The sequence below is a fragment of the Triturus cristatus genome, chromosome 10 (assembly GCF_964204655.1).
Source record: "Triturus cristatus chromosome 10, aTriCri1.1, whole genome shotgun sequence".
Taxonomy (NCBI): domain Eukaryota; kingdom Metazoa; phylum Chordata; class Amphibia; order Caudata; family Salamandridae; genus Triturus; species Triturus cristatus.
Genome location: NC_140593.1, coordinates 809,466,998 through 809,492,617, shown reverse-complemented (window position 1 = coordinate 809,492,617; position 25,620 = coordinate 809,466,998). Strand labels below are relative to the sequence as shown.

General features: G+C 45.1%; 1 protein-coding gene across 2 annotated transcripts in view; it reads left to right on the top strand.

Annotated features, from left to right (window-relative positions):
* Window positions 1–25,620, top strand: part of ANKS3 (ankyrin repeat and sterile alpha motif domain containing 3) — a 121,838-nt gene that overhangs the window by 21,163 nt on the left and 75,055 nt on the right. For both annotated transcript variants that reach the window (XM_085628376.1, XM_085628377.1), the window contains exons 2-4: window positions 3,449–3,624; window positions 13,592–13,790; window positions 14,733–14,854. In XM_085628376.1, the coding sequence (XP_085484502.1) occupies window positions 3,455–3,624; window positions 13,592–13,790; window positions 14,733–14,854 (491 nt within the window). In that variant the 5' untranslated portion in view covers window positions 3,449–3,454. The remainder of the gene's footprint in view (window positions 1–3,448; window positions 3,625–13,591; window positions 13,791–14,732; window positions 14,855–25,620) is intronic.

Here is a 25,620-nt window from a genome sequence, read left to right as displayed (position 1 = left end):
AAGCCTTGAGTCGTGCCTCATCATCCAGCAGTGCCAGGTCACTCTCTAGACGTGCAAGTGTTGAACGTAGTGCCTTGAGTACACCAGCATATAGAGATACAGACCCCGCGGATGTAGGCTTTGAACCCCTCCCACAACACCGCCCAGGAGTCCACAGACCCAGTGTTAATGGTGAAATAATCCTCTATCGCTTCCCGGATCTCATGACAAAACAAGTCGTCTAAAAGAACGCGACCAGGGAAGCGCCACTGCCTCTCGAACCCTTCTGGGCGTGGGATCCGAAGACAAAATTGGATCGGGAAGTGATCAGAATATGTACGAGGGTGCGTATGCATCGCATGCTACCAGGAGGAAACACCAGGGGAAACCAGCCAGAAATAGATCCTGGTCCATGTGTTGTGTTGCCCCGAATAATGCGTGTAAGTATTCGCGGTGGGATTGCGTCTTTGCCAAATATCCGTTAACGAATACTGGTCAGAGAGAACTCTAACTGCGCGCCGTGCCTTAGGTTTTGTGTCAGAAGCGGTGGATGTACTATCTAAGTTTGCATTCCATATGAGGTTGAAATACCCCCCCCCCCCCCCCCCCCATTCATAATCCGAGTCGGTTCTAGTTTAGCAAGTTGGGTGTGAATTGCATGACAAAATTCCAGGGAGTCAGTGTTGGGGGCGTAGACACACATCAAAGTGACCCTGTGACCCATCAGTGACCCCATTACACAGGTATAACGACCTTCCCTATCGGAAATGACCTGTTGTCAACTAAAAGGGACTCTCTTGTGTATCAGAACCGCCATGCCTCGAGCATAGTTACTAAAGTTAGAGAAATATCGATGTGCCCCCCAACTAGAGGCGAAGCGAGCCGTGTCCGTAGCTGGTAAGTGTGTTTCTTGTAAGAAAGCCACGTCTATGCTATGTCTATCAAGATAATGCACTACCTGCCGCCTTTTACGCTGATTATTAAGACCTCTGACATCCCACGAGTATAGGGACAAATTAGAGGGACCTGTACTTAGACCTGGCTGTGCCATTTGTAAACTATAAAAAAATCTGGTGTGTACGAACCGCAGCTGGGAAACAAACAACCAATACCAAAGACACTTCATACAATGATCAAAAAGAAAAACATGACACCCCACCCAGCCTTGCCGAAAAACATGCATGGCCAATCCCAACCTGTAAGCAAAAAACAACGTACCAATCAATGTTACAGTGTGATCGCCCGACATTATGTAGGTACAGCAAAATAAACCACTACAAACCCATGGTATCCACCTAGGGGGGTGACAACGCAACGTCAGCCGACCGACTGTGCAATTATGTTAGCAAGCAAAGCATAATGTGACCCCATGTAAGTCCTGAGTTCAAAAGGGAGGAAAACACATAATGTCACCCAGTACCGGAGCCAGAAAACAGTTCCAAACTTGCAACAGAGCCGGACACAATCCACACTTTGCGTCTTTTTCAATATATTTATTACAAAGTGCAGGACCTTTCCAAGGGATTTTGCACACTACATACATTCACTCCAAAAATAACATGTGTAGGTAAAAAACATTGCCATTTACAATGTCAATAGCTCTAACTCACAAATGTGAGACCTATTTGCATTGCAAATGCTTGTTACACTTGTTTACACTACGGTGACCAGTCAACCTTTGCAGCAGGCCTTCCAATGCGCTGTAACACGCGCCACTGCATTATGAGTAGCTTTTGAACAGTTTGAGCTAGAAACACATTTGTTTGGGTTTACATCTGCAGATGATGCAGCCGATGATGAATTATGTGGCAAATGCTGCAAATCTAGAATTATACGAAAATCACTGCAGCCGCACAATCGCATAATTCCAGTGGCCCTGCTTATAGTTGTCTCACTAGTCCAATCTATATTGATGATCGGTAACCAAGCCGCTTGCCTCTGTAATATTAACTTACAGTGTTTCATTTATGAGTCTTTGTTACTATTCAGTGCTAGCTGGCTGGCTGTCAAAATACGGCCAGGCTGTCTTGCTATAGATGCTTCTCTGAAAGACAGAAATGTTTTCCTTTTTAAACAGAGTGCACATCCCTGGAGCTTGTTTAGTAGCCTTAAATAGAATTCCCCAGCACTTTACTGACGTTGGGGTTTTTGGTTAAACATTTAGTAGCGAGCCTGGCTTAAGTAAGTTGCTACAGCCTGAATCATGAACTATGTTGTCACTAATGGTGTCCACACATATTGACGAGAGAGTAGCAGATAAGGACGATATCAGTCAGTATATTGTGGACTGGTTTTCTTGCTCATATGAGTGAGGAGAGCAGAACAGCGAACATTCATCACACTGAGAGAAATGAGGAGCAAATGTTCACCATATGGGTATGGTGTGAAGAGCTGATAATACATAATATTGTTTTTTCTTTTGAATATGATTATCGAACATGTGGTTGCTTGAGTGTGTTTCATAAAACACCCAGAACAATAAATGCTAGCTGCAAAATTTAGACAGCTGATCATTGATGCAATCTTGTATTTCTCTTTATTGTCTGCAATATGTTTTAATATCACCTGACTATGGGCCGTATTACAAGTTTGGCGGTTCATATGACTGCTGAACCCGTAGTGGCAGTCCGACCACCGCCACACTGCAGGACTGCCCGCAGTATTAGGACCATGGCTGTCAGACCACCACGGCACCGCCGGGATCAAGGATTCCGCTGGGCCGGTGGTCTCTCACCGGTAAGAATATGGTAGCGTGAAAAGGGTTGGAATGGCAACAAAGGGGGCCCTAATAGTGTTGCCCTGCTGGATGTGGGCCTGGGGGTGCATGCGGTGGGGGCGCATATAGTGCCTCCTGGATTTGCACCCTAATTTCCTGCACGGTGTGGCATATATGCCACACATTGCAGGACGGTGCAGGCGGACTGCATGTGAGGCTCTTCTATAAGCCTCACGGACCATCCGCCAGACAAGGATTAAAGTCTCATCTGGCGAGCAGCAGCACTACAGCTTTGGTGGCTCTACAGCGGATGGCGCTTTGCACATTCTGCTGTAGGACCGCCAAAGTCGTAATAAGGCCTTAAGTGAGCCTGCTGTTACAACTAATCAATGATGTAGGTTGCTTTTGTTAAATAGGGATGGTAATTTTTCCCAAAATGTAGTGCCTTCTTGGTAGGGAGATCTCACACTGTTGAAACAGATTTCTCTTTAAGTTTGCATGTTTACAAATTGTTATTGTCTACACGTTACCTATCAAAGAAAGCTCCCAACAGTCCAGAGGGGAACCCTCCTCAGAGTTTGGCCTAACTTAATGAAAACATTGGTTGCCTTTCAGAAATAAAGCTACAACTTGAAATCTGCATGTTGGGTCGCCCTGAAGAAATATCGTGCATCTCACTGATTTCTGTTTTTATTTTTAGAAAGTGTGTACTATGCTGAGTAACAAACATTTTCTGCAATTTTTAAAACCTAGAGCACGATGTCAGAGCTGAGTGATGAGTCCAGCGAATCAGAGCTGCTGAACTGCAGTCTGTCCATGTGGTATGGGGTGAGCCCACTGATTGGCCGAGAAGAGCTGGATCTTCCTCTGGACGTCCATACTGCAGCTTCCATTGGGCAGTATGAAGTGGTGAAAGAGTGCATTCAGAGGTAAGAATATTTACCTAGCTACCCTAGCTTTTAAATTCCTCAGGCAGGATATATGACAGAGAATAGCTATTGAGCTTGCCTTGCAAACCTAGATACATTCTTTGGCAGGGAAGTCAAGGACTGACCATGAACGGGCACTCAGCTTTCCTATAGCCATGGAACCCATTGCTCCTTAGAGAAAATAAGGCAAGAGTGGCTTCAGGAATTGAAGTCTTGTTTCCACGTAGAGAAGAGACTCTTGATAGAGCCAGATTTTGTTTGGACACAAGCTGATGCTATTGTCATCTAGAGGTGCTCATTAGTAACAGCTAAAAAATTGAATTGGCTAACCAAATACTGATTGGAATCTTTCATTGTTAGTGGCTCAGCTGTACCTCCTGTGTGCGCTAGGAAGAAGATTCAGTCACTTCTTGGCTCAGCTTATTGAAGCATTCATCTCTCACCTAATTCTATTGGCTGTTGTGCCTCTGCTCTAATGCTTGCATTGAACTTCATTGGGACTGCTTTACAACTATAGCCCTCTCTTTTCTCTCCTGCTGCCTCACCGCTTGTCTTGTTGTAATGTGCTAGCGCTGCACATTGTAGCACTTTAAACCCAGACCTATTGGTATTTTTCCAATATTTGTTTTTGATCCCTGCCTTCTCCCTTTTTCCCAGATTTAATAAGTTGCTCTTCCTCCTCCAGTCTCCCTTTTCTACCTTTCGGTCTTGCTCTGAGTCAAAGTCTGATGTGTAAAAAAAAAAAAAAAAGGCCCAGTCTCCAAAGTTGGGTGCCAGTTCTCGCCAGGTGCGGTCACCACCACAAATTGTGTTTTGGGTTGGTGCTCACCAGGTGTGGTCACTGCCACAAATTGTGTTCTGGGTTAACCCCTTCAGTGCCCGCCCCTTTCCCCGCCCTGTGCCGGCCGTTGTATTAGCGGGCGGGGTTTATGACGAGCTGGTCTCGTCATGGGCACAGCGCAACCGCGGCCCATGACTAGACCAGCTCGTCACGGGCATTGAAGAGGTTAAAAGAACTGTTTTCTGTACTGCTTGCTTCCTCTGTGTTAGGGAAGCTCTCTCTCCTACTATCTATATTGTGCCATGTCTGTTTAATGTTATTTTGAAATGTCTTTCTCAGTAGTACGCTTATTCACTACTCATATATTGTACTGTCAAATGTTATTTTTGGGGGGTGTTGCAGCTTGCACTGCTTCTGCCCATGCTTTTATTGTTGTTCCATCAGAATAATCTTGTTGTTGGGATAAAAAAGTCCTTTGCATGGTGACAGATGTGTACCCCTTCCCTATGTGCACCACCTGCAACAATGTTTGGCTCTCTAGTGCTGATTTTTGTTGTCATTGGAGAACACGAATCATGCGTGTGCACCATTTCATAGGCCTGTCTCACAGATTACGGTCTTGTTGGACTGGGAGGAGCACCCAAAGTGCTATCCTCCTAGTGGTAAAAGGCTGCTGCCTTTGCCCGGATTTAAGTGGCACTAGCGCCGCAGGTATATTCTCATTTCTCAACCGATTACTTATTTGTGACATATGTCTCACTTAAGCCTTGCTAGAAATTGATATTGACTTTAAGAACATGACTGTGACTCTACTTATTTTCCAAAGGGCCTATTTTGCTTTTGAGATGAAGGTTCGGGATCGCATCCAGATTACCAGGGAGGGAATAGAGCTTGAAAATTAAATGTGGTCTCTGTGCCTCCTGTGGTATACTGTGCAGGTCTGATTTGACAGCGCAGCTCCCACAGACAAAAAGCTTTCAAAAATATTACTATGAGAGGGGCTTTGGCTCAATCCACATGTTGATTTCCCTGAGTGCACATTTGACTGATCAGACGTTGTGTTATTCCACTGAAAAAGGGTGCTTGTATTGCACTTTTTTGCTTTGTGAGAAAACTTGGACTCAATATGCCAGAATTGTATTGAGTATGGTGGCAAGCCAATAATCTAGGGTATGTGCCCGATCTGTTTATAATAAAAAAGTTATGACAAATACAGTCGTCCTGACTCGTTTATTGTGAAAAACGTTTGTTAACAGTGGATTGTTACAGTACTACATTACAGGATGTAGACAGGTATTTTGTAACATGAAATCTCACAGATTTCCGATGAAGGTAAGGGTTTTGGTGTTGGTCACTTCCTGTGAAAAACCCAGAGGGTAGACTATTTTCACTCTCATGTTTCTTAGGCCCTTTCGAAATGGCTTATTTATCTGTAATTTTGTTCATATTTGCAATTTTATAATGTATGCCTTAGGGCTGCAGTCATTTGCGCAGTTTAGTAAGCCTATGTTGGTTATGGTGACAAGCCAGTGCTAAAGGCTATGGACCTTACTGGGTCATTGGAAAACGTTCTGCCACTCCATAGGTTTGATCGGTTTAGTATGAAAACCTATAACAACACCAATAGGCCTAATTTAACCGCCATGAAAAGCATAGTGTTAAGGGCATTATGTTTTTAAAGGTGATTGTTATTAAACTGTGTTAAAGGATGTTTTTTGTTACGGGTCTTTTTGCAAAAGGTTTTTTTGTTACAAGCCTTTCTGCAAAAGGTCTTTTTGTTACAGGTCTTTTGATATATTGAATCTTACAATAACCCTAGTATGCATACTTTAATAAACTGGGCTGGGTAGTAGATTTGAATGATGCTAAAACTAATTTGACCGCTTTAATCAGACTGCCCAGGATATTGCGGCATGGATTAGAAAATATAACATCTCAAATATGGAAATTTAGCGGCATTTTTGCTGCACTTTACTTTACTCATAATCATTCATTGCCAACCTTAAATCAATGGAAACTGTTTTAGCAGAGTGTTCCACTTTGAAATAGGCATGTTTGAAATTTCTGCAGCTCTGCGGAAGCACAGCTCCAATTCTAACCTCGTGAGAGGGGGCCCTATTTCTCCCTGGGATGTTCTAGCACCCATTTACACACCGCTGCCTCCTGGACCTATGAGGCATGACACCTCTTCCTCAGGTGCCCTAGGGCGCGGGATCGTCGTGGGTGGAGGTGCATTGCCACGTCTAATGTAAGCATGTTAAATATTGGTCTATGCAGATCAGTGGCATGGGGGTGGGTGTAAGCCCTTTTACAATACAGCCCCCACCTCAATGTGACTTACAGGTGCGGTGTGTGCAGTCTACATCCCAAATATGAGACTATTCCTACCGCAACTCCTCTGCGAGCAAGCCCCCTCCCCAGCTTTTGGCACCGAGATCTTTTTGTTACTTGCAGCTCGTACCTTGTAATCTTCCTAATACAGCCTAATACCTTCCAGTATGGATAATAGGGGACTCTTACACCTTGTAACCCTTTTTTTCACATGTAAAGTCATATACATTTGAGTCACGCATGTATGATTTGTTGTCTCTCTGGGTGTAATGCAAAGCACGCTAACATCCTGCATTAGAAAGAACAGTGCTGTAAAAGAATTAAATTAAAAAAACATTAATTTGTAAGTGCTTATTAAATAGTTGTGTAATTAGTCATATAAATCCCCCTCATTTTGTGTATGGAGGTAAGTAGTCCACTACTACATATGATGGTACCTAAGAGCATATGTTAGAAGCTGGCAGTCTGACCTACCGAAATATAGGGGGGCACACATGCCTATTTGCTTTAATATTATTTGTATACAGACCCTTCAGCATTTTGCGATTTCACGATTCACCCCCCAAAAAATTGCAAAATGAGCTGACTAGCATGATGGCCACGAAAATCGCAAAATGCTGGAGGGTCTGTATAGTTAAACAAAACACAAGAGGTTTTTATACAATGCACGTACTTGAAGGAGGCTCATTGAAATAAAATACTTAGCTAGGAGCACACAATTGGGTCAATGGGGAAGGCCCATATTTCTGGTTTCACAGTGTGCAATTCAGCCACTAGATGGGTTTCTCGCCCAGTTTTACATAAAAGCACACTGCTTTGTCAGTAATTTAATTCTTGGCCATAAGATTACTGCCCGAGTGGCAGGCAGAAACCACAAGAAAGTTTGGCTCGTTTTGGGCTTGAGGGTCCAGGAGGACCGCAAACTGAGTTAAAGCTAGGTATAAGCTTGGGTTTTCAGTGGCTGCCACACTTCTAATATCCAGAGTATTATTTACTTCAGGGGTGGAGAAAATAGGGACCAGTAAAATTATCAGAGAATTGGTAAGTACAAATGTAGAAGTTCTCCCCCATTCTAAGTAGCAATAAAGTAGTTCACCACTCTAAGTAGTGATGAACCAGTTCAACCCTCTACTAAGAAACAATGAAGTTCAACCCTCTACTATGTAGTGATACCTTGTCTTGAAAGTAGTAAAAGTTTCTAGAGTCACTCACCACCAATGCTGACTAAATGCACAATTTAGAGGTTTGAAGAATAACTAGTTGGTGAGCTGCAAGCTCTCAGCACATGTTCACAATCAGTTATCCTCCACGTCTGTAAGACTATAACTTGAACCAAGTTAACATTCTTGTTGATAAACTCCCCAAGCCTTGCATGTCCAATATGATGTGAGAACATTATAGGCAAACCATAGGAGAGGTTTGATATTTTATTTGGTCTTGCTGAATGCACAAGTTTCTCTTTCGAAAAATATACCTGAATTGGTTGTTAACAACACAATAGAAACTGTTCTCCATCACTTGATAGTCGTATAATAAATGTACATGCCTGGCTTGATAGCTTACTGTTTAAAGGTTTTTTCTTGGAAAACGCCCCAGGAGATGACGGAGAATGGACAGCTCTGAGTAAGCCTTACATTTCCTGCACAACTTCATTACGTTGACAAAATGCAATTTAATACAGTACTTGGGTACTTTCAGGCTCACTGTGTGTATTAACTTCAAAAGTTGACAAAGGTACGGCGTCCATTTTATGCAAGGGCACTGGAATTATTCACATGGTAGGAAAAAATTAAGCAGGTGCTATGTCTAAATTATGCATCAAAAAAGCAAAATATGTGGCTTAATGTGGGACATTTTGTGACAGTAGTTTTGTCATTTTTACATTTTAACACTCTCTGGGCAAAGGTTTCATCTTACTACTATCAATTCGACAGCTAAATACCACAGTCCGCAACTAAAAGGGCCTGGAGTGACTGTATCTGAAGCGCAGGCTGTACCTCTCACGCCCAACAGTAGTAAGCCTCTCCTGATATCCTTTCCCAGCCTCATCCACCTGCCAGACCTTCTCCCTGCCCGGTCACCATGGGCACTACCTTCACTCCCTCCTCTGCCATCACCTTCGCATCACCTCAGCTCCCCAGCTGTCCCCCCTCACTATCTCGCCCCTCCTGTAGGAGCAGCATCTCTCTCTCATCAGACCCTTTTATTGCATCTCTCCTGCTCACTCGCCTCCCTACCTACTGGTCCCCCTCTTACACCAGGACATGTCTTCACAGCTCCCCTCTCCTCTCCAGCACCTCCCTTCACAGCTCTCCTCTCCAGCAACTCTCCTCACTGGCCCCTCTACCTACAGAAAGGGAGCAGAGGATGAGAGGGGGCCTGGGATTTCAAAAGTCACTTAAGTGAATGCCAAAGTGACGTGCCTAGAAACATAACCTGCCTGATAATTGATGAGCAGGCTTGCCACACGCACAGCCAGAGAGTGGTTGCGTTGACTCTGCTTGTCGCAGTGTGAATGGAAGAAGCAGAGAGATGATGATGAACATGCGTTCATTTCATTGTATTTCTAGCAACTATCCAGCAGGTGGCGCTAGCTGATTACACTACATCACAACAACAGCATTATGAAGAGGGCAAAAGAAATGATAATTTAAATTAAAAACAGCAATAGACGCTACCTTTCACCCTTCATTCTCTCCCACTCCCCGCAGCTCCCCACTACTCTTCCCTCACCTTTCTCCACTGATGTTTGAGGACCCCATTCTCCCCTCTCTGCCTTTTCGCCTTTTTCTCTCGTGTCCCTTTTACTCTGCCCATATCTCTTGGCTTCCCTCCCTATAATGCTGTACAGAGACACGTAGTGACGTGTTTTGGGTACAGCCAATAAGAAGCCACTATTTTATTTATGCCTGCCGGGAGACCTTTTTTGCGGCAAAAATAGTAAATATCGCGCTACTCGGCTGATTTCACGATTTTTTTCCTGAAATGCGAAATGCTGGAGGGTCTGTTTAGTAGAGGTTATATTGTTTTGGCAACTGTAATGTTGTACATATTTGTTCTTTTATTATTGTATGCTTGATGGTTGTCATGTGCAAAAACTTATGGTCAGTACAGTAGGCCTGAGTTGGTTATCATATCTGATAGAGACTTCTAGCTGTAGATTCCTTACCTTTGAATTGCCCAGGTGTCAGACTGGATCTGGAAACCTGCATGAGCAGTTCCCTTGCACACTGGCGGGTGGCTCCGTTCGGTTCTGTGTGGCGTAGTTGGCGCCGGATGTGACTTCGCCATCGCCTATATAGGCGTCACCCAGGCGCATGGACATCAGTTCTTTTCTTTCCGCACCATTTAGCGCTGGTCTGGAGAAGATCTACCCCTCTTTCTCCTTTTGACAGACTTTTTTTGATGTTTTGTCGAAGAGTTTATCCTTGTGTGTCAAGGATGACCTCTAGAAAGATGGGGTTTAAGCCATGTGGTGCCTTGTCACCGCGCAATGCCGGTTACCAACCGGCACAGTCTGTGCTTATGGTATCTTGAGCGCGACCATGACTTGAAGTCGTGCATGAAATGCTGAGCCATGGCACCGAAGGCTTTAGCGTAGCAGTCCCTAAAGCTGCTTGTAGTCCAGCAGTTGAGACCATCTAGCGCGACTCCTGGAAGGTCTCGGTCCCGATCAAGAAAGAGGTCGCGGAACCGCTCCAGGAGCTCAAAATCTACTTCATCGCACTTGCGGTACTCTGGGAAGAAGGACAAAAAGAAGAAGTCTAGACGAACTTCAACTTCACCTCATTCGCTGAGTAACATTGATGTTCTAGGCATGGTGCCGCCGAGCTGTTGCTAGGTGCGACTCTGCGCCTCCTTCCGTTTCATCCATCAGGTTCAACTCTGGCCGCTCCAGCATTGGCTCCAGTGGGGTCGCATGGATCTGATCCAGATTGTCGCCAGTCATTCCAACGCGACCTTCCTCAGTGCTGGTCCCAATGTATGGGGAGCAACTTCACAGCATAGGACAATTTAAAGGGGCCAATAGTCCCTCAATTTTCTGTTTGAACTTTTAAAGCTACTCAAGCCCTACAAAAACCTTCTCACTCCTTTTGCCCCCCCAACACTCTCCCATAGCATGTCCCCCTTACCGGCTCGACTACTCGACTTTTACATCCTGTTAAACACAATTCACTAGTATGCTGTGCCTGCCCACAGTCAGACTAATACTTCCCCTCACCCTGTGATCCTCCCCCGTAGAGATCCTCTTTGACAGGCTCTTTTAGGGCCACCATCAGACTCCCTCGCTTAATGGCACTGTATAACCCATCTGCTACAGAGATGATGTTGATCGTTCATCACTTCTGTAACTGTATGACTTTATGGGAAAATGTTCTCTGTATTGTGTTGGACATTCGGTAAAACACAATAAAAAGTTAACATAAAAGCTACTCAAGCCCATGAAACATTCAACATCCTATTTTAATGACAAATACTGCTCCACTGACTCTTACCAACATCTAATGCCTCAAGTGCAGTAAACGCACCTTTTGCAAACCGCGCGCACGGTTTCTCATATTGAACGTAGACAGCAATCCTTGTGTCCCCCAAATATCCCACTCAGCTATCCATCAACAAATTCGTTGGCCAATGCAATGTCTTCCTTGTCTAAAGATTCACAGAGTTGTTCTCCTAACTGCTGACCACCACCTTGAATTGAATTCTAGGATTTGCCCCTCCAGATTATTCTTTCATCAGTGGAGCCTTTTTGGCTTCGTTTAAAGGATTGAAATCCGAGTTTCTTTGTCACCAAAAAGCCTGACCCTCTCATGGTGATTTTAATGCCCTGGGCAAACTTTGAATGGACCTTTTTTGTTGTGGTTATCTCGCCTTCTTGTTGCTTGTTTATGAACATCCACCAACTAAACAAAGTGCATCACAAAACTGGCAAAACGAACTGTATAGCAACCTCTTTCTAATGTTCACAATCCCTGTTTTCCATCTCTTTCACAAAAGTTAGCAATCTTTGGAAATGGAAACGCACAGCTCCTCTCCTCCTGCGATTACAGCAGTCCTTGCTTAACACATCTGATAAATGCTTTTTTTTTTTTTTTTTTTTTTTTTTTAATTGAACCATTTTTATTACCAAAAAACAAAATGTCGGCACATTACATGAATCATCACTTTGAATTCAATACCCACACATCAGCGCTCTATATTCCATACATTTCCCACATGTTATCCAACTCTGCAGACCCTCCGGTCCCAGTCCACAGCCCCCGGGGCACTTTACTAGGGGAGGGCGTCAGGACAGAGCCGACATAAACTTGTTTGGGCTGTGTACGGTAAATTTCTACTCCGGAGTGGGTGATGCCACAACCTCAGCCGCCAACTGGTCCAACCTCCTCAACCGCTCGCGCCGCAGCTCTATCGTAGGGGAGACACAAATCCCACCTCGGTATCTGTTCCACTTGCCCCACCGGTGGTCCCACTTCCCAGGGCAGCCCGCCCCTTGTATACCGTTTTTTCAGCGATCATAGCAGCGTCCATATCATTTGCCCATTCTCTTACCAACGGGTCCCCATCGACCCCCCCCATTTCTGTGCAATGTTGCGTTTTGCGATAGCAAAGCCCTTTGTAGCCCATGCCTGTTCTGCCGTGATTCATGCTTTAAACAATAAGCCCCTTTATGCAAGTCACCAGACTGTGTTCATTATGGAATGCAAGCTCCAAGCCTGTACATCTCCACTATTTACCAAAGCAAGACTTGCACTCTGCCCAGGGAGCCACAGAGCCCACTCCTCGACAGGACATATGACTTTGGAACTACTCTGTTCTTCAGCTCTCTTGACCTTGGAACTCGCAGCCTTCATAGGTAAACCTAAGAAGTGGCTTTCGAATCAGTTATTCATTTTTATTAAGACCTTTGAAGAATATCAGACAAACATTTACATAATAAATAATTGCAGAAAACACACAAAAATATAGCTCTCAAACAGTGTTGGTGGAGTACATAAAAAACCGAAGGAATGTTTTATTTATATGACCATTAGCAATTTTACATAAAGAATATACTGTAGAGCTCTAGTAGGCAGGGACGGATGAATAAAACATGTTCTAGTTCCGGTATCCACAAATTTCAAAATGCGCAAATATTATCCATCTGGGAGATATTATTTTGAGTAGGAGGCCTACTCTTCTAAATTTCTTTAAAAAAATCTTTCTGCATGATGACTTAACCCAATTCAATGTTTTTTTCCCCCTGATGGTGGAAGTACAATTCTAATCTAATTTGTTGTCTTGCGAAAACCTTTCTCAGACAAAGCATACTTTTCAAACTCCTCTAATTTTTGGACGGCTGCTAATTCTAGAATCTACCCACTGACATTCTACCACCGCACACTTCATAGATTTATCAGCTACTCAGATTCATTTTATTTTCATTTTTTTTGTGTGAAGCCTCTTCTGTTTTTATCAGTGCTGTAAATGGTCTATCTTTGGAAGCTGGCACCTCTGCTTGTGCTCACCTCATTCTCCTTCTGTGTTTATATAGAAGTCTCTCCTGTTGACAGAGCTTTACCTCTATTGAATTAGGTTTACTGTGCCTGCCATGTGTCTTAAAGAAACTCGCTCTGCTGCTCGTTGTGAGTTTGAAGGAAGGAATCTTCCCCTCGAACAGGCAATATTGTTCCATTGTCGGTGTGAGGAAAGCTTGCACTACAGCTGCTTATGTTAAATGATAATTCATAAGCTTGTATGCAGAGTTTCTGTCTCTGAACTGAGTTAACAGGCCACTGTGATATCCATGTTTTCAGCCATGATATCCACTGGAATACTTTTCTAAACTTGTGTAATCTGTTTGTGACTCTACAGGGATGATCTGAATATGAATAAAAAGAATTGTGGAGGCTGGACTCCTCTGATGTATGCCTCCTACATTGGCCATGATACTGTTGTTAACCTGCTCCTTGAGGCTGGCGTGGGCGTGAATATCAGCACACCAGAAGGGCAGACCCCGTTGATGCTTGCATCAAGCTGTGGGAACGAGAGCGTTTCTTACTTCCTTCTGCAGGTAAGTTGGGGTATAGCCTTATATGGAAGACAGGGGTCAAAGGACATCAGAGGCCGAAAAATCATTTAACTCAAGTGTCAATGGCATGCCATTTCCGGGAATTAGAATGTGTATTTCTCCAAAGTTGTTTGCCTTGTTGAAGACTGTGGGCGAATTTAGTCACCTTGTCCGTGAAAATGTATGAACTACTTTCAATATTGCAGACAAATCTTACTTGATAAGTTTCTGTTTGCAGTGAATGGGAAAACCCTTTTTACAAATCGGTCTTTGTTTTAATGTGCCCAAGAATAAAGCTGCCTAGCAAGTGGCTAATTTTAACTCATTGCAGCAAATAGGAAGTCCCTTGATCATGGCCAATTGACCTGCGTACCCATGAGGCTCATAGAATTTGTGCAGTTTTACCTAAGATGTCTGCCACTTTACTGTCCAACCATCAAAAGCTTTCAACATGATAAACTGGGATCAACAGGTCTCACATATTCACACTTCTGATGCATTTTAAGAGGCTCTTAATGAATTATGGTGGACCTCGGTTTTCTCATACACTGTAAATAAAATTGGATGAGGCTGAAGTTTTGGGAAAAGCTATAGACTGATTACATTGAAAACTATGGTGAACAAAATTATGAATAACAGTGTGGAAGGTTTTAGGAATGCATGAATGTACTCTTATGATAGGAGAGTATTGCTTTTATTTTTAAATCATACTGTTCATTCCTTTAGAGCTTGAGCATATTCCATGACCAGGTTTTCTAGTTGACTCTACTTCAGGGAAAAAATTGTGTTTGTCAAACCTATGGCTAATCATAATAGTTGTGGCCAATAATGGTAGGTTGCATGCTTTCCACATCCTGACTGACCTTGTGTTCCTCGATAGCTAACATCAGATTGGTCACTGATGAAGGTTACTACTGTGACACTATTTCTTTACACCTCTTGCAGCAGGGAGCTGAGCTGGAAATGAAGGACTGCCATGGGTGGACTGCCCTCTTCCATTGCACCAGTGCAGGTCACCAGCAGATGGTCAAGTTTCTTCTGGAAAATGGTGCCAATGCAAATCATAGGTAAGAAAGCCGATTATACACCCACTCCCCAGGTTTATCACTCCACTTCCCATACTCCATTTGGCTGCACTTACCTTATTATCAACTACACTTCTCATATGCAAAAACAAACTATAATGCGTTCATTCATACACCACCAACTATCATCTGTCCTTACACGAAGAAACATGAACTTTGACGTTCCCACAGAATACGATCATATTCAAAGACTCCGTCACTGTCAAGTGTCACGCTTTTACATAAAGGTCAAAATAACCATTTCTGCAGTCACATCTAATAAATTTCCGAAACCAACTAAAAAGTCTCATAATTAATACCTTTGACATTTTAGACAACATAATACAGTCAGTAAACTTTTACAATAGTATCTTAACATTTCATAAGAAACACTCTATTCTTGTATTACATGAGCTTACACAAAATTGTAATGTTTTTAAGTAATAACGAGGTCTGCTCACCATAGTGGCTAGGGATGACTGTCTCAGAGAGGGATAAACAACCTGAGGTGTGGAGGGGAATAATGGTATGGGATGACATTAGGTCCCTGTGGACAGTCTATGCAGGGATGTCCACCCTGATGTTAGAGGAGATTGCCTCTTACCTCAGAACCTCTTGGTAAACTTGGTGAGGAACCTCCAAAAAGGAAAATAAGCGCAGTCCTGCCAATATACTGTATCAGAGCTCTCTAGTTCTGTTCTATAGAAGTAGTAAGGAATATTAAATGTAATCCGTTAGTTTCCTTTTATCTAGCAAAAGAGAAGTTAGTGCGAGGAAACAAAGAACTAAATACTGTGTCACAGTGGAGCCCAAATGCAGGTATCCTAGGGTGCTGAGCAAGTTTCCTAACTATGATGTCGCTCCCACGACAGAAGTAGGGAAAAGGCAACATGGCGATGAAGAGTGATGACGCAGCAATCCCAGCGCAATAAAGATAGCAGGTTGGCTGAAGGGGTAGTGTGTTCTGTGGGTCTAGAGAGAGAATGAGAGACAGACTGGCAGCAACAGGATGATGGTAAAATCCTGCCATGTCAGGGAGTGTAGCAAGCTGGAGTCAACAAATTAATAGCAAAGGCAACACAGAATTCTGGAAGGCAAGGGTCATTCAGAAGTGTTTGTGGTAAACACATTAGTTTTTCAGTCATTGGGTCCAGGGATTCCTTGCAGTGCTGATAGCCTCTTCCTCCGTTGCGAGAAGCCTTCTTGTTCAAGTAGTACATCTGAAAGTTTTTTCAGTCTCGGGCTGATCGGTAATTGGGCACAGGCTGGATTTGCAGAGCAGCATGCACATAAGCATATGTTGAGTGCAGGAACCAGAGATGCTGCCCTAAATAGTCTCCCTTCAATTTTCTAGCTAGGAGCCAGGATAGGCATCTAGCCCTGCCAGGATTTATGAATTGAAGGAATGGTGACAGTATCTATCAGCATGCAGCTTCATAGTGGGTGCTCGCCAACCCCTCACCTTGAGAGCCCTCATAAAAATATACCAAACTTCAAGAGATAAGCTGAAAGAACTTAATGCTGGAAAATAGGTTTGTTGCAGGAACCACGTTGTTAATTTGTAGATCTAATTCTGCCATGTAGGATGGGAGACCTAAAGCAATTCATTAAATTCAAGTTACCTAAAGAACGACAAAAGAATGCGATTCCCACAATGCACCACTGGAGCTTCAAAACTCTGCCTGGAGTTCTAAAGCAAAGAAAGGACTAATTACTGGCTGTGACGAAGACGGGATTGTGTTGTGCCGTGAGCTGCACCCTCAGGTTAGCACTTTCTCCAGTTCAAAATTACTACTTTTCATCCCTACCTAAAAATACTTGGGGAATTTGTAACTTTCACCAAAATATTCTAGGACTATATTTGGAATAGTTAAGCCTCCTGAAATATTTTGGGGGAAACTTCATCTTTCCTCGAATGTTCCAGGACTGGATTTAAAATAGTAAATTTGACTTTTGAGTGTTTGTCATGCCCACTGCCGCACCGAGGGTGCGGTGCAGGGCAAGAAACATGAATGAGCGTTGAGGGCTGCTTTGATTGAAATGTATCGCTCACATTAGCGTTTCTGTACTTTCCAAATAAATCTTAAATCACGTGCAACTCCTGGAGTGCTCCATTTTCTGTTCCCCATCAGGAATATTATTCTGTGCATGTTTCTGTGCATTTGTGTGTATGTGTGTGTGTGTATGTATGTGTATGTATATATATATTATCTACTGGCGGTCGCCAGTAGATAGTTACAGTTAGGACCTATTTTCCATAGGAAATCCGCAACATTCTATTGGGAATAACTTTGGCGCCGGTTGACGAATCTTCGCGAAATTTTCTAAACTTTTGGCCAGCTCCGCTCCGCTCCTACCCTGAACGTTTCGTGGTGATTCGTCAAGCGGGGGCCGAGAAAAAATGGAGGTCCCAAAACGCGTTTTCCCCATGCAATTTCCCATAGGATCTGTTGTCGCAGCTACAGCCCGAACCGCTGAACGGAATAACACCAAATTTGGCAAAGAGGTAGTCCGTAGTTCAGACTCGTGCCTTTTGCATAAATGGTGTGAATCTGTTCAGTAGTTCCTGAGAAAATTAGAGTTAAAAGTACATATATATCTATGGCCGGGGAGGATCCGCGCACCCTGAGCGCACCCTCCCCGACCCGAGCGCGCACCCTCCCGATCGCGCGCTGAATGCTAATTGACTGTCGAGTGTCTATCTACATTCACAGCAAAAAACCAAAGGAAATGATGGACGGAGTGTTGAACATTGCAAGCACTCACCCCCAGTCAACTGATCTGGGTTTAATCCATCACCGTTCTTTAGCCCACTCTGCCACCCCAGTTCAGACATGGCCATATGCAAATCAGTCCGACTCTGTGCCTCATGGGAACAGTCCAGCCTGAACTGCCAAGCCATGTCTTCCCTGGACAGAAAACAAGCTTCCTAGGACCGGTTTCTGGCATTTCAGCCGTCTTCAGCCAGGCTTGCTTGAATCCAGTGGCAAAGTGAGCAAGGGACTCACGTCTGAGCATACCCTGCCAACTTATGGCGAACAAAGCAAAAACCAAAGGAAATGATGGACGGAGTGTTGAACATTGCAAGCACTCACCCCCAGTCAACTGATCTTGGTTTAATCCATCACCGTTCTTTAGCCCACTCTGCCACCCCAGTTAAGATATATATTTATGTACCATTTGTGATCCAAAGTAATAAGCAGAGCAAACCATAGGTCATGTGCATAGCTATAAGGAACTCTGTCTATTTTTACTATTCTTTGCATATGTGTGTTTTTACTGGTTTTTATATCTGTATTTTTAATCTACACAACTGAACAATATCAGTCATAGGCATTTATGCCGATATTATAAGTCTTTCCAAGTGCCATTATGTTTCATGAAAATAAGGAAACATATTTTTTCCATTGGAGGTAGATTAATATATGCAAAATCATTGCGATTATAATTTATCCTCTCTGGGTCTGCACAATCCATAAATGCCATGGCATTCATGCCATTTAGTTTTTACATAATTTTATGTTTAAATTGTAAATATGGATTTTTAACTGACTTATTTATTTATATATTGTCAAGTATTTAAACAGCGTATTTTGCACATATTTATGCATTACAGCAATTCAGATGTGATATTCATTTGTATTGTGTTTAGACCAGTATTTGCTTATTTGCACATTCAGCCATGATGCCACATTGAAGTGGCTTATCTATGTCTATCGTTAATACGATCACATGATCACATGTTGAACCCTGAACTCTATACCATCACTATTTATTGGGTCACTACCATTACTCACGTTGTCATGTGAACAAGGCTCGTTGGAGCCGCAACGTCGAGACGACACTGCATATGAAATAAAAGCAGCACTCAATTGAAGGTCCGTGTCCGCTTGTTTTTTGGAGTCGTGGCATCACCTGTCATCTTCAAGTTTGTTAGCGGTACTTGGATATATATATATATATATATATATATATATATATATATATATGTCCACACCAAACGAAAAAGTTCTTCGTGCGCTCTCAGTAATAAACAGGTGAAACAACGATATCAAAATCCAAGAGTTTAATTCACACTACGCGTTTCGGCGACAAGCCTTGATCAAGGCTTGTCGCCGAAACGCGTAGTGTGAATTAAACTCTTGGATTTTGATATCGTTGTTTCACCTGTTTATTACTGAGAGCGCACAAAGAACTTTTTCGTTTGGTGTGGACATTAATTTTGCCGGCGTGCTCCGCTGGCGTGTGCGCCACCTCTCAAGGGTCCCAGCAGATCCGGAAGGAGCTTTTCTGTTTTGTGGATATATATATATATATATATACTGAACAAATACAAAGGTTAAGGTAACGTTATAGTTAGGTGGCTATGTCAGTTACAAAATTTAAGTTATATTAATTTGTACCCCGCCATCAATTATGTAATTTGAGATGTCATCCGTGATGTCATAGAACTAATTATAAGTGATGTAATATGTGAGGTCATAAGCAGTGCATGGCGGGGGTCAAGTTATTGCTAGCTCTGCGAACTATAACTGGTGAATTTGTGATTTTTTTTTTGTGTGGATTTTTTTGTTGTTCAAAGCATTAATGTTGTCACTGACATGTTCACCTAACTATAAGGTTACTTTAATCTTTGTTTTTTTTCCAGTGAATTTCTAGGGTTTTTAACGTAAAGTAATATTTTATTGCCATACGTGAAACCAACCCTCACCACTCATGGCCAGGGTGTTGCGACGGGGGCTTATTTTTTTTAATGGGGAGAGTGCCAAGTGGCCCCCCAGCCTCATTAGGCCCTGGGGACCCCATCCCCCTGGGCCTTATGTTTTTAAAGGGGATGGGGACCAAGATGCCCCCTCCTGGAGCCATATCAAGCCCTGGGTACCCCATCCCCAGAGCCTTTTTTTTCTTTTTATTAAAGGGGCGAGAAGGCACATTGCCCCCACCCCTCCCTGAGCCTGAGCCTTGTTTGGCCCTTGAGACCCCATCCCCCAGGGATGTATTTCTTTTATTTATTTTTTAATTTAAGGGGAGGGGGCACACTGCCCTCCTCCCGAGCCTTGTTTGGCCCTTGGGAACACATCCCCCAGGGCCACTCCTTAAAATAACAGGGAGGGGGGGGCTGCATGCCCCCCCCCCCCAGCTGTTTTCTGCACTGGGAACCCCTTTCCCTGGGCCAGCATTATTATAGGCGGGTGCCCTTACCTACCCATAGAACCCGAGCCCTTACCCACCCAGGGAATCCGCCATACATTTGTTGGGGTCACAGTGAAGCCAGCCGTTGAGAAAGAGATGCACTTTAAATGAAAACAAAAGATCTTGGTTAGCACCAGACCTAATTAGATGCCCAATTCTTAATGACAGTCACAAACGTGCATCCATGGTATATGCCCTTGAATTAGTGCAGATTTACGTCGTTCATGAATTTACGGAAATAGGCCTGGAAATCATGCTCCCAGAAAATATTGTCAACTCCATTTTAACACAAGCAAATCTGCATGTGTAGATTAGCGCATGCAAAATCTGTTGAGCGTTTGTTTACAAGTTGACTTTCCTTCTAACCAACTCAAAAGCCTTCCGAGGAATAATTAATGACTTGGAACATGGCAGCATGAGGGCAAACAGCACAATTATCTCTGAAACAGGATGGGTTACCTTCATTTCCAAGTTGTATGGGGCCTTGCCAGAAAGTGACATTGGTAATAATGTGCAACAGACTATTTCAGTCAACTCAACTGACAGAAGTTGTGAGAGCATGGAGAAAGAAAACTCTTGTGATGAAAATGTATTAATAATTGAATCTATAAATGAGGAAATGTTAAAAACAATAATAGGTGGGAAGAAAGCAAACAAAGCACCTGGCCCAAACGACATTCCTGATGCCGTTTTCAAAGCCAATTTAGAGCTATGGGGCAAGAATTTTATCCCCACTATTCAAAGATGTAGTTACTACCAAATTGGTTCCAGAATCCTAGCACAGGAGTATTATACAACCTATCTACAAGAGTGGCTCAGCAGATAACCCAACCAACTTTCGGTTAACAACAGAGTTGGAGGCAAAAGTCTTTGCAACATGCCTACTTAAGGATTTGAAAGAATGGGCCTCAATATCAAATATAATCCCAATTTATCAATCTGGATTTCGAAGAGGTCAATCGACAATCACAAACTTATTGTCCCTCACATTGTTAGCAGAAAGGGTAAAATATAAAAGCCAAAAGTTAAATATCTGTTTTGTATACCTGAAAGCTGCCTTTGGCTCTGTTCCCTGCAAACTTTGGGAGTATACTGCACAAACTATTGAGCATGATTAAATTTTTATACACATACATGGGTCCGGGTAAAGCTGGGTGACGGTAGATGTACAACCTGTTGTTTTGAAACATTTCGTGGATTGAAACAAAGTTGTGTATTCGCTCCATGTCTTTTTAATGTATTCATGGCAGATCTACCTTGCCACTTTCAAAAAGGTAATTCTCACTCGCCAAATTTTTCAGTTACCTACATAAAATTCTTGCAGTAAGCTGACGATACTCTATTGCTTAGTCATACTTCAATAAGCCTACAAAGTCCAATAGATTCATTTAATAACTAAATTATAGCCCGTAGCCTACAAATTAATATAATTAAAACTAAATAATGTCTATTGGCCACTCTAAATCTGGTTTGAGAGAATGGAAAGTAAATGGGTCAGCGATTGACTCTGTTAAAACTTACAAGTATTTAGGAATTACATTTGACAATGGAGTATCTTTTAAAAATCATTTTAACATTTTAAGAGCGAAGGCTAAATCTCTTACATTTGCTTTTAGAAAATTGCAAAACAAGCATTCATGTCCTGGTCATGAGTCCTTAGTTGAAACCATGAAGGTAAAGCTGATCTCCCCCCTCTTTGGCCTATGGGTCAGTGATCTTTCGAGGTACTCCTGGACAGCCTGCAAAGGAAAGTGTTCAAATCTATTTTTAATATCCCGAAAAATATTGGCCTTGCTAATGTCCATCTGTAATTTGGCTTGACCAGTCAAACACTAGTGAGACAATCTGCCTTTTTTAAAAGTGTATATCCTCTGTATTCTTCTGAACCTGGTACTCTAGCAAACAAGTGAGGGCAAGAACTACCAAAATACGACTATGTAAGTGTCTGGGGATGGGGTCCTATAAGCCTAAGAAGCTTTGGGTAGAGGGGCCTTGATTGTAAGTAGTGACCCTGGGGGATGGGGTTCCCAAGGCCTAATAAGACTTAGGGACGGGGAACACATGGCTAGTTGCGAGAAGCCACCGAGTTAGTCAATTGAAAAGCTTCAAGAAAAGTGAAGAGATGGGTTGGATGCTCTCCTTTAGAGTCCAGGACCTTTCCAGTTTTAATACCATCCAGCAGATCAGGAATGAAAAAGGGGAGCTTGTTGTAGACCCGGCAGGCACTAGTGCGGTCTTTTACCAGTTATTTCAGGACCTCTACCAAGAGGATTGTTTTGCCTCTACTGTGGTCTGTACCAATTTGTTAGGCTAAACTTTCATTATAATTTGAATCATGCCTAGTAATCGAACTTAGAATCACACAACTCGTTCTGAGGTAGAAGCTTCTGTTTGTTCCCTAGCTAAGGGAAGGGCCTCCGGACCCGATCAAATTCCTCTAAAATAATTCTGTTCTTTTTTTTTTTTTATAAATCTTTGCTCCGATCCTTCAGAATCTGTTTAATACCTTCAATGTGCTCGGTCAGGTCCCTGGGTCTCGGTGTGAGTCCAGTATTGTCATCTTTCCTAAAAAAAGTGTCTCTTGACCTTTCCTTTGGGTGGTCATGGACTCGGTTCCGGCTTAATATCTAGAGTTTGTCATTCTAGTTTAATAGAACTTGGTTCAAGACTCTAAAGGTGTTCCATCTCAACTGGAGTTCTCCTGAAAAAAGTATTTCCAGACACTACCTCTATCAATTGATATACATAATCTGAAAGAAACACGTTAGTTAGATTCCTCACCTTAGAATATCCCCAGGCGTCAGACTGGATCCGGAAGATTTTTCGTCAGCAATACCCCTTGCGCGTCGCTAGGCGTCGTCTGCGGCTCCGCGTCCGTCGTCGGCGTCGTGCGCCGGAATGACGTCGTCGGAGTACTTAGACGCCGCCCTCGCGCGCTGACGTCAGTTCTTCTTTTTTCCGCGCCAGTAAGCGCAGATCCGGGAGAGCTATCCCTTTAGTCAATTTTTGACTAACTTTTTGATCCTTTTTGATCCTGTCTATCGACACCGGTGCCGGTAGGATGCCTGGGTTTAAAGCCTGTACGGACTGTAGCCGATTGATGTCGGTTACGGACCATCACCGCCGGTGCCTGTACTGTTTGGGCCTCGACCACGATGCGGAGTCGTGCTCGGACTGTAAGGCCCTGACCTCGAAGGCTAGACGGGAGCGGTCCCGTAAGCTTCTCGAGATTCGCCACTCGGCTCCGCGCGCCTCTCGATCCCGGTCCAGGAGGAGGTCCAAGGATCGGTCGCGGAGCCGCAGCCGACATCACCATCGGTCGTCGGGATCAAAGTCTTCGGGTAAGTCGAAGCATTCCAAGAAGTCCAAGAGACGACATCGCTCTTCGGACTCCCCTCGCCGGTCGCGCGACTCGGTCGAGGGTCAGGGTGGTTCCACCCCCGCGGCTCCGGCGGAGCCGCAGGCGCCGCGTCCGTCCCCATACCCTCCGGTCCCTGGGACTAACGCGACGCCGGCGGAAGTCAGTGCCTTCCTCTCGGCCATGAGGAACCTGGCTCCGCCGTCGGCGCCCGCTGGTGCGCCTTCGGGGCCCGCGGACCCGACTGGGCTGCCTTGCCAGCCGGCGGCTCCGGCGACGTTGACGGCTCCGGCCTCGACGCCGCAAGCGCCCGAGGGACCCGTTCTCGAGTCCCCGTCGACGCCGGTCAACCTTGTCACTCCTCCACCGGCGTCAACTCCGGTTCCACCCCCGACGCCGACGTCGACTCCGCTCGACGCCGTGCCCCAGTTTAGTCCCGGTCCGGGCCCGGCGCCGGTCCGGCGTCGATGGACGCCGAGATCGACGCTGCTAGAGACACATTTTGTCTACCGCCCGGCTCCGTTACTTTCTCCTCTACACCAGGAGTCGGATGATGGGGACTACTGGGAGGGATCCGAGGATCCTATGGCCCATCAGGCCCAACTGTCCCAGGACTGGGCAGATGAACTGGGGGAGGCCAGTGGTCTGGATACCTCGCCAGACACTGGATTCATCTCTCCTCCGACTGTGGCTTCGGAGGAGGGTGCTGCTTTCTCCGTGGTGCTGCGCACGGCGGCCGCAGCCCTTGGGCTCGAGCTACCTGCCGTGGCTGTGAGGACGAACGTCCTCACTGAGGTGCTTCAATCTGCAGCAAGCTCCACTGAGCCTCTGCTGCCGTTCAATGAAGCCCTCACTGACGTTCTCCAGGGCACCTGGTCCAAGCCCTCCACAGTTCCTCCTGTGGACAGGAACGTTGCCAGGCGCCACCGCCCTGCTCCGGGCGACCCCAGTTTTCTGTCCCAACACCCTACCCCTGAGAGCCTGGTTATCCAGGCCTCCACCTCCCAATCCTCTTTCCCGATCGCCCCGCCGGACCGGGATTCCAAGAGACTGGAGCAGTTTGGCAAGAAACTGTTCTCATCCCTTAGTTTGGGCCTGCGGTCTTTGAACACTGCTTGTCTCTTGGACCGTTATTCCCACTCTCTGTGGGATGCGGTGGAGGACGCGCTGCCCCTGTGTCCGGAGGAGGTCCGGACACGACTTACCCAGGCTCTGGCCGATGGGAGGGATGCCGCGCGACATGCCATACATTGTGGGCTTGACACCCCGGACTCGCTGGGTAGGGCCATTTCCACCACTGTGGCGCTTCGACGTCACGCCTGGCTGCGGTCCACGTCGTTTTCCGGCGATGTCCAGAGCACTCTCATGGACATGCCGTTTGATGGCACTCGCCTGTTTGGCGAGAAGGCGGACAGTGCGCTGAACCGCTTTAAGGACTCCCGGGCTACTGCCAAGTCCTTGGGCCTCTCGGCCCCGCGGTCGCAATCTTCCGCTTTTCGCCCCTTTCGTGGCCAAGGAAGGGGTGCCTCCTCACGTGCGCCTAGCCACCAGCCGCAGAACCAACCTGCGCGCGGTCGCGGACGTGGTTTCCGCCGAGGCGGATCTGGAGGACGACGAGGTCAGCCCACATCCACCCCGGCAGCATCCGCCTCAAAGCCTTCCTAGTCCGAGCTTTCAGGCCCATTCCACGCCAGTGGGCGGCAGAGTTCGCCATCACCTGCTCCACTGGCGGTCCATCACATCGGACAGGTGGGTGCTGCAAATCGTCCGAAGGGGCTACTCCCTCCCCTTCGAGACGACCCCTCCAGCCATGCCACCGCAGCACCACCGTATCTCGGGGGATCATTTGCATCTTCTCCACGAGGAGGTTTCCGCCCTCTTGGCCAAGGGGGCCGTCGAGCGCGTTCCGAGCCCAGAAGTAGGTCGTGGTTGTTATTCCCACTACTTTCTGGTTCCCAAGAAGGGCAAAGGGGGCCTCCGCCCTATCTTGGACCTTCGGAACGTCAATGCCTTCCTCCGGAAGGAAAGGTTCAAGATGTTGACCTTGGCTCAGGTTCTAGCTGCCCTAGACCCCGGAGACTGGATGGTAGCGTTGGACTTGCAGGACGCTTATTTCCACATCCCCGTCCTGCCGGCCCACCGGCGTTACCTGCGGTTCACGGTGGGCCAAGAGCACTTTCAGTTTACCGTGCTCCCCTTCGGCCTCACCAGTGCCCCT